The sequence below is a fragment of the Gadus chalcogrammus genome, chromosome 7 (genome assembly GCF_026213295.1).
Source record: "Gadus chalcogrammus isolate NIFS_2021 chromosome 7, NIFS_Gcha_1.0, whole genome shotgun sequence".
Classification (NCBI taxonomy): Eukaryota; Metazoa; Chordata; class Actinopteri; order Gadiformes; family Gadidae; genus Gadus; species Gadus chalcogrammus.
Window position 1 is genome coordinate 25,421,303 of NC_079418.1, and position 15,000 is coordinate 25,436,302.

The following is a 15,000-nucleotide window of genomic DNA, read 5'->3' on the forward strand; positions in this document are numbered from 1 at the left end:
CGGGCGTCCGTCCCACAGGGCCTCCAGCAGGGCCAGGAAGCAGGCCGCACCGCAGCTCTCAAACAGCTCCCCCAGCAGCCGCCCTGTAGGGTTCCGCCGCCCCTAGAGAGAGAGAGAGAGAGAGAGAGAGAGAGAGAGAGAGAGAGAGAGAGAGAGAGAGAGAGAGAGAGAGAGAGAGAGAGAGAGACATAGAGAGAAGGAGACAGAGAGAGGGGGAGACAGGGGGGTGGGGGGGAGTGGGAGTGTGAGACACAGAGGTAGAGAGACAGAGGGAGAGGGAGAGATGTAGCCCGACATAGTAGGAGAGAGAGACGAGACGAGAGATGTGACAGAAAGAGGGACAAAGAAAGGAGGAGTGAGAGAGAAAATTAGAGTGGAAATAATATAAATTGTACCTGACCTATCTGACGAATTATCTACAAGAGAACGCAGAATTACCCACTCAAGCACCTTTTTACCTTAGAGAGAACACAAGGTATATGTGATCATAGTGATGTCATGGTATGCTACCTGGCGGCTGTCGGACCTGGTCGTCAGTAGTTGGTCTCCGGACACTACAGGGGGTCTCGACTCAAAAGCTGTATTCTTGAACACCATGACGGACAGCTGCAAAACATAACCACACACACCTCATCACCTGCATTACTGGACGCCCTCAATTCCACAGCACAGGGTTTATTTATATATGCTCGCGTGTGTGTAAGTGTTTGTGTGTGTGTGTATATGTGTTTGGCTGCACACAAGTTTGTGCCGATGTGAGTGTTTGCGCACGTGTGTCTGATTCTAAGTGTACATTTGTTTTGGTGCACGTGTTTGTGTGTGTATGTGTGTGTGTGTGTGTGTGTGTGTGTGTGTGTGTGTGTGTGTGTGTGTGTGTGTGTGTGTGTGTGTGTGTGTGTGTGTGTGTGTGTGTGTGTGTGCGTGATCCCTGCCTTGATGCAAGCCTCTCTGTAGGTCCTCTGAGTATCTGCAGTGAGAGGACCTCCGTTGTGATCCTCCAACCTGGCCAGCTCGTTCACCTTCCCCAGAGCTCTCCTGGCAAACGCCTGCATACCCACACAGCACATCATGTAGCAACCCTCAATGAATTCATTAAGCCCAAAAACCAAGTAATGATTTGGAATTTTAATGTCCAAAACAGATTTGAATCCTAGTCGAAGTGAGGGGAAAAATACATCTCGCTATGTTCGCACTCAAATGCATTACAACTGCATCCTGACTCCCTATTCAGAGTAAGACGTTCAGAGTAGGGCTGGGTCAAAATATCGATTAATCGATGCACTGCAATTTATTTGTTCTCGATTCAATTTCGATTCAGAATTTTTTTTTGAAAACGATTATTTCCATTAAAAAAAAAAATGAAGCATACTCATTCATTATAATCTAGAAGCGAGTATGCTTAAATGTACATGCCCTCTTACATTTGTCCCTGTTATGATTATTACTTTTAAGCTGCAAGTTTATCTCAGGAACAATAATATAAAATGGCGTATTCCTTTTTTGCTAGTTAAAGCACAATGAAATGGTTAATTCTAAATAATATTTATGTATTTTTGTCATCTGCACGTATTAATGAATCGATATCAAAGCAATTGAATCAATATCAAATCAAATCGAATCAAATGAATATCGAATCGAATCAAGACCTAAAGAATCGAATTGAATTGAATTGTGAGGTACCTGGCAATAGCCAGCCCTAGTTCAGAGTCATGAGTAAGAGTCCCCTCTACCTCTGCCTTTCTGGGGGCGCCGCTGTCATAGTGGCACTGGCAGACGGCGCAGTAGAGGGTTGTTTTCCAGGGCAGGAACTTTGTGGTCGCCAGGGTGACGGACAGTTCTAAACAGATGCTGGCCCAGAGCAGGAACTCCAGGGCCTGTGGTCCACACAACAACGCATGACTTTGATATTCTCACTGTTAATTCATCCGGGGGGCTGATCGGGTCGATGCTCATGCAGGGTTCAACGGTTGTATTTTGTGGGCGACAAACCTGCGCACTGCAATTAGCGCTCATCAGGTAGCGACAGATGTCGTACACGCACAGTGAACCTGTCAAAGACGGCAGAGCAGGGATCAGCTACACATAACATTCAAGAGGGGGAACTAGGATCAAATAGCATAATGACTATAATAATAAAAACTATAAATAATTAATTCATAAACAAGCAGAATCACATTCACATTTTTTTGGGAACTTTCTGAACCTCTGCTCACAACAACAACAACAACACCAATTTTCCACACCACATTTCCCAAACCCCACGTTCAGAACTTTATGTCGGCAGCAAAGTGATGGCGTACCGTTGTACAGAAGCCAGCTCAGGTGCTCGTACGGCTGGCAGGCCTGCATCATGAGGCGGGTGAGTCGGAGCATGTGCAGCAGCTGGCGGAGACCTTCCCGGGTCAGGACGCGGCCAGCCCTCTCCTGCTCCAACACACACTGGACATAGCCGAGCAGAGCACGGACCTAGGAGGCACATAGAGATACATTAGAGACAAGTAGAGGCCGTCCCTCAGCCCGAAATACACACACACACACACAAACACACACACACACACACACACACACACACACACACACACACACACACACACACACACACACACACACACACACACACACACACACACACACACACACACATTCCAAGGAGCAAAAAAAATCTGAAGGCCAGTTCAGTTTAAACTATTAATATTATAAGTTATAATATTAATAGTTTAAACAATGTGATGTTATAATTTATAACATCACATTGGTGACAGTAAGTCCAGTCTGAGTGCGGTCCAGCCTCCCAGCCTTAAGGTCCTGGTTCTGAGGCATTTTTTAAGAAGCCCTAAACTCCCACCTGCTCATTCATGACATGTATCTAAAAGCCACTGATAGTCACTCTGGATAAAAAGTGCACTTAAAGAATGACTGGTGAACTAAAGTCCAAATTGTACGTGTTGCTCCATAACACAAGTGGCCCGTCTACCTTCATCCTCAGCTGGGCCTGTTCCGTGTGGAAGCCTATGGGGAAGCAGGCCTCCCTGAAGCACTCCAGGTCGGTGGTCTCCCCTACGTTGACCTGGGTGAGGTCCGTCAGGGAGAGGCTGTAGCCCTGCCACATGGCTAGGTGGTACAGCTAAGGGCAGAGGGGGGAGAGGACAGGATCTTATAAAGGGCAGTGCGATGTTATGTTGACCATGAAAGCAAGAACGCTTACTCAATCGGACATAGAAAGAGAAATTTAAATCATCTGTTGACCTTCAATGAAAGGAGAAAATCTGCCGTTTGCACCACATGTTCGTGGTAGAAAAGCAACGGCAAACGGGGTTTGTACTTCTTCCATATTTCCACCAGAGTTTGAACCCTTTGGGGAGAAAAAAACTATGATAATAAAGACTTTACAGAAACTTGGACTAGCTAACAGACACTAATTATTTCAAGCAATAAGTAACATTAATTATAGCCTATAGTTTATGTTACAGTTTAGTGAGGCTATTTGTAAATTAAAGCATTGTTGACAATAATGTTGATATTATGTTTCCCTTACCCCTTCGCGTATGCGCAATTTTCCAGAATGGGTAAGGAAGTAATCCGTTTCATTAGCGCCAAAAACGAATTAATCTCCTGTTTAAACGACCGTACGACTGGGTTCTTTCCGTCAATGTTGCCATAATAGGAAGCTGGGAAGTCTGTTTTGGTGCCCATGTCACCACCAAGTACTATTCAATGTTTTAATATGAATATTTATTCAATTTATTTTCAACACGGCCGGTGTTTATGTTGGGGGTTGAGGCCAAGCGGACCCCGTCACCAAGGAAACGACGCACGTCGCTGATACAGCAGGTCTGACCTGGTCACGTGGTAAGGAGCCGCATCTCACCGCAGCCTGACGCTCTTCTTGTACCTGTCGGAGGACGGTGTGTCGGTACAGAAATAAACTCTAAAGATCAAAACTCTAGATCGTGTCAACGGCTTCTTATAATATATCTTCAATCTAGGTCTAAATTGACTTTTAAAGGTCCCATGGCATGCTACTTTATGGATGCTTTAATATAGATATTAGCGGGCGCAGAACACAGTATTTGAAGACGTCCCGAAATTCAGCCGTGGTGCAGAGTTAAAGCCACTACGAGCCAGTCGCACATTGAGCTTTCCCCTAACGCGCTGTTTCGGTGTCTGTAGCTTTAATGCAAATGAGGAGGAGAGAGGCGGGTCAAGGAGGAGGGTGGGAGTGTGGCCCCGAGCAGCTTGCGGCCACGGTATCATGCGCTCTGTTTACAGTGGATGTATCGCAACGGCGAGGCGCACACAGCCTTTGGCCGTGTTCTGTAACATTCTAGAACACTCCGGGTGCTCCGGCGGGAGTCCTGGAGCTCTGTATCTAAGTAATATCATATTATACATAGATATCTATCATATGACCTTGGGTGTTTTGAAAGGCGCCTCTAAATTAAATGTATTATTATATTATTATTATTATAATATATATTATCACAGCCAAAAGCTGTACGATATTATGAATCTCTAACGAATGCGTTGGGTTCCCCGACGTCTCTGGTTCTTCCACGTCCACATCAATCTGAAGTAGACTGAACCACGACATGGAGGAGAAAGGGATTGTTGCCCGCGATTGTTTCCCGCTTGAGCCCCTCTTCTCACCGCCTCGGCAGCGGGCACCAGGGAGCGGGAAGTGGGGCTCAAACGGGAGACTATCGCTGGCAACAATCCCTTTCTCAGCCATGTCCTGGTTCGAGTAGTTCAGGGAGTCAAAGCCAAAGTTCCTTTCCCCCAATTCCTTCTTAACCATGGCTGAGATAACCCCCACTACGAGTCTCGTTGTGGAAATACCAGAAACCAGAGTCTGACGTGTTATGCGCCTTAACAATCTACAGCAGAACGGTTATCCAAATAACAAAGAAGTGTACAACAATTGCGTTACAGTCCTGGAGCTCTATATCTAAATGATATCATATATATCTATATCATATAATCTATATCATATAATACATCCCAGCCAAAAGCTGTGTGCGCCTCCAGACAATATTATGAATCACAAACAACTGCGTCGGGTCCTCCGAAGTCTCTGGTTCTTCCACTTCCACATCAATCTGAAGTAGACTGAACCGCTCGCTGCCCACTGCCCGCTGCCGGTTGCCCACTGCCCACTGCCGGCTGCCCGCCGCCCGCTGCCCGCCGCCCGCTGCCCACCGCCCGCTGCCCGCTGCCAGGCGGTGTTGCTTCGTAGTGGTGGTGCCTCGCGGCAGCGGGATAGGCTACACATAATAGGAGGGAATCACTCAAAAAATCGATAATCTCAAATTAAAAACCTTTACAACCTCATTTCTTTACTTGTAATTTACGTGCTTGTCTGCGTGCAAGTTGTATGTGCTTGTGAAGCTTTTTTATTCTTGCTCCAGTACCTGGTAAATTAATAAATATAAATTTAGCTCTGTAGCAGATTATACAAAAAATATTAAAAAGTCAAATCAATGTGTAAACAATAGACTAAAGTAACTATATAAACCTATGTATTATTATTATTATTATTATTATTATTATTATTATTATTATTATTATATACGGACTACGGTTTATACATTTAGTGTGTATAATGTATGGTGCATAGTCTTAGGGTACAGTGATATGGTGTTGATGTCCAGTTCTATGTCCGAGCCCTAACATCCACTGTCTACACGATACCTAAGCCCCACCTGCTCGTTATGACATATTGCTTTGTCTGCTAAATGTAAAGCAACAACAACTCTCCAGAGCATACGGTGAGACAACTAAGACTTCTGCACTGAAATAAGATTTTGGCAGGGCTGTCAAATACAGCCAATCTATCCAGATACCAGACATCACCCAAACATCGCAACAATGTGCGTGTGTGTATTTGCATGTGTGCGTGCGTGTGTGTTTGTGTGTGTGGGTGTGCGTGTGTGTGTAGGCTTCGTATCATTTAATCAGACAGATCACACAGGTTCCCAGTGGTGGCTAATGCTGTCCCATACAAACTCATCACTTCCCATTAGTCTGTCCATCCGTCCCACAGAGCAGCACAAAGCCTCTGGCAGCCAGGGCCTGCTAGACTAATGCTCTGGCAACATTCCCTCCACCACCCAATCACAAACACACACACACACACACACACACACACACGCACACACACAAGTACATACACATATACACACACACACACACGCAAACAAGCACAAAGGGATACACACACTTTCATACGGACACACACCATTGAACCAGACAGGAGGCATTTCCTGGGCTATGATCAGAGGGGCATCAGCAAGATTCCTGACTGAGAGAGAGAGAGAGAGAGAGAGAGAGAGAGAGAGAGAGAGAGAGAGAGAGAGAGAGAGAGAGAGAGAGAAGGGTGGGAGGAGGCCGGGAGAGAGAGAGAGAGAGAGCGAGAGAGAGAGAGAGAGAGAGAGAGAACCAGTCACAGCTAGACAGAGGAAAGGAACAGGGATGAACAGTTGACATCATTGTTCTAGAAAGCACAGACTCTTGGCAGCGTCTGTGTTTGTGTGCATGGCTGCGCGCGTGTGTTTGTGTATGCGTACACGCATGCGCACACACACACGTTTGTGTCTGTGTTTGTGTGTACGTGTGTGTGTTTTGGTGTGTGTGCATGTGTGTGATGACTGGGTCAGAACCAGCAGGGAGGGGTCAGGTCAGTGCTATAAATGGCCCCGGAGCAGCACCAACAACACATTAGCTCTTCCTCTGGCTGCTTCCATCACTGGACCACCAGAACCACCAGAAAGAAGCACCAGGACCTCCACCACCTCCATCTCAGTCACCAGTCCTTCTCTCACTCGGACCCTCGTCATGGACATCCCCATCCAGATCCCGTGGTACCGCCGGGCCTTCAACCCTCGCCTGGCTGACCTGGCCTCCGTGGAGTCCCTCTCCGACTGGCCCCTCAGTTGGCCCTTCTCCCTTCCCCTGCCCTGGATGCGACCCATGACCCAGCGCTGGCTCAACTGGCCCGAGAACGGCCTCACCGAGGTAAACGCTCCGGGACCAAGAACTCATAACCATAAGGCTAGTCATACTATTTAATATGTTTTGTTAGATTGTGAAGATGAAAAGGAAGTTAAAATGTTGACTTCTGTAGAGTACAGTGAGCACACTGCAGTTGTTCCAGATGTTGGAGTCGTCCTGAAATAATATTTTACAGTATATAGTTCTTGGACAAACAGACAAATGATTCATAGATTGAGTCATCATAGACTTTTAAGCATTAATAAAGAAAAAACGAAAAAACTACTTCACTGGGACATAGATTTTACGGGCAGGTGTTAATAGGTGTGATATGATGTTTAGGAAAGCAGATACAGAATAATCAAAGTAGTTGCGGGATTGTATTTTCTGAACGGCATATTGTATGGATTTATAATTATTTGTGTAGCATTATAGACACTTCATCCTGGGTCTGATTGGTTTTACTGAGTGGCAGAACATATAAAGAATCATCCGTTGAAGGTGACTGTGTGTGCCCTCCCTCTTCGTGAATAGATGCGTGTGGAAAAGGATCGCTATGTCATCTACCTGGACGTGAAGCACTTCTCACCTGAGGAGCTGTCAGTCAATGTCAGCGGCGACTTCATTACAATACACGCCAAGCACGAGGAGAGACAGGTACAACGTCTGATAAACACGTTTCTCAAATGTTCTCTTAAAGCCTCATTCATAAGGAGACACATTCCAGTCAGCAGTCAGAACTTTAGACCTACTTCAGGCATTGACGTGTTTGTGTGTCTGTCTGTTGTTCGGGCACTTCTAAAACAGGATGACCACGGCTTTGTGTCGAGGGAATTCCTGCGGAAGTACAAGCTGCCCGCCAGCGTCTCAGGCGGCGATGTCACTTCCAGCTTCTCCTGTGACGGCCTGCTGACCATCACGGTGCCGCGCTCCTCCTCAAACCTAGAGCGCTCCATCCCAATTACCTTCGACGACGGTGCCGCCAAAGCAAACAAGTAGAGCTCTACTTGGCTTCCGGTCTTGCTTATCAGCCCAAAGGTTCACATTCGTGTTCATCCTATCTCATTCACTGTTGCCAGTGGGTATGTTAGGAAGTGACGACTTGTCTCTAGGTAGATTTAACCCCATTTCAGCTCTCTCCTACCTACTACTACTACTACTCCTATTACTACTATTAGTACTACTATTACTACTACGACTACTGCTGTTGCTGTAACAGAACTATCTGGAAACAAACTAGAGCTTTTTGGTTATTTTTAGAGCCAGTTTGTGATGAAGGGTAGGGGACGAGTCTAAACCGCTCATATCCAAAAGCTGATCGCCGATCTGCTGGTCAAGCGTTCTGTTAGAATGAAACTCCTCTGCCAAAAATCCAACTCCCCTGCATGTACATGTGAGGTCCACGTAAAAAATATTTAATTTAGTCAATGAATCTTAGCTTGTTACTACTCTAATCAGACACTATGCTTTATTTCAACATTCCTCACTAGCATCAATAGTAGGCCTTTGGCTATTTTGAAGCTAACTTTTCTAAAACACATGTTCAACACTTTCAATTAAAGGAAAGGCTAAAATTAAAAATGTTTTTTTTTTGTATTTATTATACCCACCTGACCTCACCCGACATAAAGTGTCCCTGAAAAGAAGTAGCAATCTGAAATTCGATATGTCATGGTTTTTATTAATGACGATGTATGTGTGTTATTCGGTCAAAGTGAGGTCGTTCTCTTTTCGGTTGTTTCTTTGTGTTTGGGCAGGGCTGTGGTGGCTTCCATGGAAAAGGCATGTATCATGAGGTGTTGTCGAGGACCACAGAGAAAGGAAAGGAGTAGGGGAGAGTGTGGGGGAGGAGGGGGGGTCAAGGGTTGGGGTAGCAGAGGGCTTGTTGTGGAGGAGAAGAGAAGACCATAGGCTCCTTGTGTGGAGCGTTGCGTCTGAGCTGCTAAAGTGTGCGTGATCTGTGAGCATGCGTGTGTATATCTGTACTTTTGCGTTTGTGAGTGTGGGAGAAGGGGGTGGGCACATTAACTGTGGCCGCTGTAATGTTGGCAAAGCGGAATTCATTCTATCCTTTCTTTGTAACGAAACCAACTTCTGGTGTCTCACACAAACTCTGGTTTCCGATCATAACGATTAGAATAAATGATGCAAACTAACTATTGTGTGTGCGTTCCTCCTTTTATTTGCAGTACATGTTTGTGTGTGTTTACTTTAAAGTCATAAAAGATGTATGCTAGTTCAGGGGTTCGGTATTTTTGGAAGGTTTAGGTAAATATCTCTTTACTTTAAAGGTGCGGTGTGTAGAATTTAGTGGCATAGAGAAATGGAATATAACATTCAAAAATTTGCATTAATTGAAATTATGAATCTTGCTTTTCTGAATCTTAGAATGAGTTCTTTATAGATACATAAAGAGAGAGGGGCTCCTCTAGGTGCCACTAAATCACACACACTACACCTTTAAGGACCTGAACCTGTGTAAGGGATCAAGGGGAATCCAAGACAGTCTGTCAACCAATCTGCCTTATGAAGAGCAAGCCAAAAACAGAAACACAAATTGAAATTTTACTTAATTTTTAGTGAGAATTTCATGTCATTGACGTCAAAACAGTTTTGTCTGCCATTCTTTCTTTGTCACTGAAAGCTAAACATTTGAAAGAATAAAATTGAAATGTGGCATAATATGGATTTAACTTAAAATAACTCTCATTCAAATAAATGTTTCATTCAAGCTAGGCAGCTTGAATGAAACATGCAAAATAGATATCTTGATATAACTATTGGTTAATACAAGAATGGTCCAGTGCAAGATTAGCTCTGTGAATTAAACCACAAAAAACAAAGAGATATATTAGATCTGTCAGTATTATCAATCAATATTTTGAAGATCTACAAACTTTCATACTGTTTGTGTGTGTGTGTGTGTGTGTGTGTGTGTGTGTGTGTGTGTGTGTGTGTGTGTGTGTGTGTGTGTGTGTGTGTGTGTGTGTGTGTGTGTGTGTGTGTGTGTGTGTGTGTGTGTGTCTGTTTGAAGATGTCTATGTGTAGTCCCAGTTGTCTTTAGTAGCAGTAGAAATCCCATTTCTGCAACAAAAGCCCAAAAACAAAAACAAATCATTAGTATATGCATTACATATGGTGTGTACATGCATGATATCTGTCCCAATGCAGTGAGCGTGTGTGTATGTGTGCACGTGTGTGTGTGTGTGTGTGTGTGTGTGTGTGTGTGTGTGTGTGTGTGTGTGTGTGTGTGTGTGTGTGTGTGTGTGTGTGTGTGTGTGTGTGTGTGTGTGTGTGTGTGTGTGTGTTTGTACTCACGGTAGTCTGCACTTCTGTGGTGGCTGGCATGAGAGGGTGTGTCTCTTCCACTACACTACTTGGGAAGTGACCGATCCGAGCTTCCTGTTGACCGTAGTAGGAGTCCTGGACCTGGGATCACAGAGACAGGCAGAATTATCAGAACCAGTTCCAGCGAGAACATCAGGGCCATCAGAACCAGGACCAGCTTTATTTGACTAGATGATGAGATCAGATTAATTATCGTGGGTGCTTGCGTATGATTGCGTGTGTGTGTGTGCGTGTGTGTGTGTGTGTGTGTGTGTGTGTGTGTGTGTGTGTGTGTGTGTGTGTGTGTGTGTGTGTGTGTGTGTGTGTGTGTGTGTGTGTGTGTGTGTGGTTGTGTGTGTGTGTGTGTGTGTGTGTGTGTGTGTGTGTGTGTGTGTGTGTGTGTGTGTGTGTGTGTGTGTGTGTATTGCATGCGATTGTATTTGAGAAGGGGTGTGTAGAATTTATTGTAGAAGATTCCTCTCAAATATAATACATTAATAATTTATTCAGTATTCTAATATTCGGCATCTTTAAGGCACCATTTTTCAAGTATTCTTTTTTTGCATGTGGTAGAATCTTCCACATCCACAATGCTTAGAGAGGTAGGATCAGGATGAGGTCAGTGAGGGGATCTGAACCCAGAGCCTTTCAGCTGGGGGTGGAACACCCTATAGCCCCGGGACTGCCCTGGTACCGCAACTCTGAACCTACACTGCCAGCCCAGTAGAGGTTCCCCCGGCCCTTCAACATTGCGTAGACGTAGATGAGCTGCCCCTGGCGGATGGGAATGAACCTGCAGTCCCCTGGGTAGTAGTCCTGCAGAGCCCGGGCGATCAAGATAGGGTCTGAACACAGGAGAGAGAGCGAGGGAGGAGAGTAGGGAGGAAGGGGGAGCGGAAATGAAAGCATAATATTGCAGTTGGCAAATTAGGAATAGATAGAAAACGAGGGGTGTTGTTCATTAGGAATAGTACAGAGAGTTGTACTCTATATTGCAGTCTGAATATGAAATAGAGTAGCACTCACTATTACAGTCGGAATACTACTACAGTGGGGGAATATTCAAGACTCAATGCTACAGTCAGAATCATAACAGGTCAACTAATATTTTTTACCTGTATCCCAGTCACAGTTTAAAGGCCACATTTTACAACACCCCCTATTGTCAAGACCTCAAAAAGGGCCATGCAAATCAAAACAAGGAAATATCGAAGATTAAATAGCCCTCCTTTCAGGGCTGGTTAGGAGTGCAATATATATAGAACAATAACTTAACTGTACTCACTGCTGCAGTCAGAATCAGCACACAGTTTCTTATCAGACAGTTTGGGCATCTGCCTCCCGGCTTCGGACAACGGCAGCAGAACGCAGACTAACAGAGAAAAGTAAAATGAGAAATACATGTCTGCTTCAGATTGCAACCACCTTGCTCTAGTCTTTCAAACAAGTAGACTGATATATTATGGGATGGGATGAGCCTCTGCTTCCTCCGTCAGTTTTCTGGGTCTCTGAGAGGAGTTGCGGTGAGCAGTCGCCCCTTCTCCCTCACTTTCACAGACACGTGTGGTCGAACAAACACACACCCCCCTCACACACATAGACACCCAAAGACACACACACACACACACACACACACACACACACACACATACACACACAAACACACAAACACACACACGGATGCACACACACACATACACACAGACGGATGCACACACACACACACACACAAGGATGCACACACACACACACACACGGATGCACACACACACACACCCACACACATACACTCATACACACACACCAACAGACACACACACACAAACACACACAGAGGCACACACACAGACGCACCAACACACAGCCATACACACACACACACACACACACACACACACACACACACACACACACACACACACACACACACACACACACACACACACACACACACACACACACACACACACACACACACACACAGCCTCTTTCACACATCCCGGACAGGTAAACAGGATGGGGGAGGAATACGGGGAGCTCAGAAAACACAGTACCCTGATTGTGTGTTGACCTCCATTCCGGCTCCCCCCTGCTCCCCTGCACCCCGCTCCCACCCTTGTGCGGTTCACACCGCACTTTAAAAGCCAGCAGTCACATTTGCCCGTCCTAGTTCTCTTTGGTTGAATGTTGTTTCTGTTATATGATTTTTTGTGACTGTTTTGTGAGAGCTCCTTGGTCCTGGAGAAGCTACATTTCGGTCAGCCGGAAACTAGGAATGTGGATGACTAAGAATAACTTCATTTACATACTTACTTACTTATTGCTTCAGTTTTTTTTTGTTATAGTTTAATATCCACTGAAGTACTTCTTACTTTTTAGACAGGCCTCCATCACGTTGTTGTTTGACTCAGGTGCCGTGCTGTTTTATCTCTCTCTCTCTCTCTCTCTCTCCTTCTCTCTCTCTCTCTACCTTTTTCCCAAAGTGGGAGGAGCTGGGGGTGGGGTTTGTACACCTCACAGCCCTGGAGGCGTCTCCTAGGAAACCGACTGAACCACTCTTATACAAACACTCCCTAGCCCGCTGCCACGCACGCTCAAGCACACATACACACACACACACACACACACACACACACACACACACACACACACACACACACACACACACACACACACGCACACGCACACGCACACGCACACACACACCCACACACACCTTACAAGCAAACGTCAACACTGGCCAAACAGGAAGAGTGCTCGGAGCCCACAGGTAGGAAGGAGTTCACTGTCTGTTCATTAAGCTTTAACATTACCTGGATTTAGTCATTCTAAAGTCAGTGTACAGTTGGAAAAAAAACAAAGATATTTTTAAGATTGAAAATGATGAAGAACTTTGGAGTTGTAATAGAATGTTCCTGCCATAGACTTTAAGGAAGTAAGAGATTTGTAAGTTGATAAGGGAATAGGGATAAGGGATTGTATTTTTCATGAAATGTTTGTATATAGTGTAAATGTCCTAAATCTAAATGTAAATACAGTAAACTCATGTCATTTATTCAAATAAGACTTAAGAACAGAAGTTTGCTCAGAATAACTGTCCACAGTGAAATGATGAAACAACTACGGATTACAGGATGCCATTAAGTAAGGACGTGAAAGTTTAAATGTAATGTACATAGCTGTCAATAGTGAAAAGTATTTATGTCATCATGAACCTGTATGCTGAATGTTTAACCTGCTAGCTACAAAGACTTGATGGTCCAGTTTCAGTTGACTTCCTATAGTACCTATAGTAGCATCAGCAGAGTCAGACTGAAAGGTCTTCAAAGTAACAATCTAAGAACCACTTAAGAAATAGCTAATACCAAATGTTACCCTTTACATTATCATGTAGAATAAAATAGAAAATAATATGACATTATTATCCAGCCAGTACTGGAGATTCACTTTGAGCCTCAGCTCTAAGATATAAAAAATATGAACATACATAAAGAACAAACTTAAATGAAACAATTAGATATAGATAAGTAATTGTTTGGTACGAATGACCTACATATTAACAAGTACTTTGGCTGAAAATCCTGTCGCTGTCTCCTGGCTTTGTTGCGGTATTGGGACAGTATAATACCACAGGAATTTGCAGGGTGTGTGTGTGTTTTTGCAGGGGGGTGGAGGCATGTGAATAATAGTGATGGTATTTCGGTCAGAGGGACAAAAGCAGCCCTTGAACAAAAGGAGATTTAATGACAAGACAAGGGATTATGTTGAAATCCAAGTCCGCCATAGCCACTGCCCTCAATGCTATTCCTTCGTAAGGAAGACTCCTCTAACACCTCTGTTGTATGCATTTGTAAGGCAGTATCTTTTAGTTACTATATGTGTCTTTTTTTTCTCCTCCTGTTCTCTCAGGTTAAAAATCTCGGCTCTTGGGGAGAATCTGGACCGCAATGTTTTTCCCATTGAGGACCTCCCTGGGGAGGTAGTTCTACATCAGAGCAGGAGATACAACTGGCAGGAAACACGAGAAGAGAGCCAAATACAATACTCTTTCACTAAGCTGCCCACGGATACTGTACTGTATACTGGATACTGTACCGCAGCTTGTGCCAATTCACCTGCGTGTCTGCGTGCGTGTCCACGGGTGTGTGTTCACGCGACCAAAAAAAAATCAAGAGTAAAACTAGGATTGCGAACCATGTGGTGCGACCTCTGACCCCTGCCTCAGCCATCGTACGCGAACACGTCCACACGGGGGGGGGGACATGTTCTCCCACAGGAAGAACAGCGTGCCGTCGCCCAGCATCGACGACTCCTACTTCGGCTTCTCCCTGAGCATTCCCAGCACCCCCTCCTCGCTGCTCCCCGGGGGGGGAGACCTGGATGGGGGCCGGGGGGATCTGGAGCCAGACCTGATCCTGGCTGCAGAGCTGGGTCAGGCGCTGCTGGAGAAGAACGAGGAGCTGGCCGCCTCTCTGCAGGAGAGGGAGAGGGAGCTGGAGGTGAGGGCCCGCCGCGTCAATGCAGGCATTACTCAATATTGTGTTGGACGACAGCGTTTGGAGGACATTTAGAAGCCCTCTGTGCGTACTATTGGTATTTGTGAGTAGCAAGTATAGTCCAATTTCTGACAATCTCTAGTCTTAAGTTTCTACATTTGAACACCTTTATAGTAGCAACATGCAAAGT

The 15,000-nt window shown here is 45.1% G+C and overlaps 4 protein-coding genes across 8 annotated transcripts in view; 3 read left to right on the forward strand and 1 right to left on the reverse strand.

Moving 5' to 3' along the window:
• Positions 1-15,000, forward strand: part of LOC130385249 (glutamate receptor 4) — a 1,260,456-nt gene that overhangs the window by 266,941 nt on the left and 978,515 nt on the right. The gene's annotated exons all lie outside the window — the stretch shown is intronic.
• LOC130385302 (alpha-crystallin B chain-like) lies at positions 6,727-8,805 on the forward strand. The gene is made up of 3 exons (XM_056593764.1): positions 6,727-7,011; positions 7,522-7,644; positions 7,795-8,805. Exons 1-3 carry the CDS (start codon positions 6,832-6,834, stop codon positions 7,984-7,986), a joined length of 495 nt encoding a protein of 164 aa, XP_056449739.1. The 5' UTR covers positions 6,727-6,831; the 3' UTR covers positions 7,987-8,805.
• mia (MIA SH3 domain containing) lies at positions 9,566-11,880 on the reverse strand. Its single transcript, XM_056593766.1, has 4 exons — positions 11,600-11,880; positions 11,026-11,159; positions 10,306-10,416; positions 9,566-10,071 (listed from the first exon to the last, which is right to left on the reverse strand). The coding sequence occupies exons 1-4, from the start codon at positions 11,715-11,717 to the stop codon at positions 10,048-10,050; spliced, it is 387 nt and encodes a 128-aa protein (XP_056449741.1). The 5' UTR covers positions 11,718-11,880; the 3' UTR covers positions 9,566-10,047.
• The window catches only part of bicdl2 (BICD family like cargo adaptor 2), an 8,078-nt gene continuing 6,109 nt past the window's right edge, over positions 13,032-15,000 (forward strand). Inside the window, exons 1-2 of one of the 4 annotated variants that reach the window (XM_056593724.1) lie at positions 13,032-13,084; positions 14,224-14,813. In XM_056593724.1, the coding sequence (XP_056449699.1) occupies positions 14,577-14,813 (237 nt within the window). In that variant the 5' untranslated portion in view covers positions 13,032-13,084; positions 14,224-14,576. Of the gene's footprint in view, positions 13,459-14,223; positions 14,814-15,000 lie in introns of all 4 variants that reach the window. The other 3 variants (XM_056593722.1, XM_056593723.1, XM_056593725.1) reach the window with 3 other exon arrangements.

Bases quoted from the DNA above. Each gene is read 5' to 3' on its own strand.
- LOC130385302 (XM_056593764.1), top strand. From the start codon at position 6,832: ATGGACATCCCCATCCAGATCCCGTGGTACCGCCGGGCCTTCAACCCT. The intron at 7,012-7,521 runs GTAAACGCTCCG...CTTCGTGAATAG, and splicing joins CCGAGAACGGCCTCACCGAG to ATGCGTGTGGAAAAGGATCG. The intron at 7,645-7,794 runs GTACAACGTCTG...CTTCTAAAACAG, and splicing joins CCAAGCACGAGGAGAGACAG to GATGACCACGGCTTTGTGTC.
- mia (XM_056593766.1), bottom strand. From the start codon at position 11,717: ATGTATTTCTCATTTTACTTTTCTCTGTTAGTCTGCGTTCTGCTGCCG. The intron at 10,417-11,025 runs GTAGGTTCAGAG...CTGTGATCCCAG, and splicing joins ACCTCTACTGGGCTGGCAGT to GTCCAGGACTCCTACTACGG. The intron at 10,072-10,305 runs GTGAGTACAAAC...CTTTTGTTGCAG, and splicing joins CCACAGAAGTGCAGACTACC to AAATGGGATTTCTACTGCTA.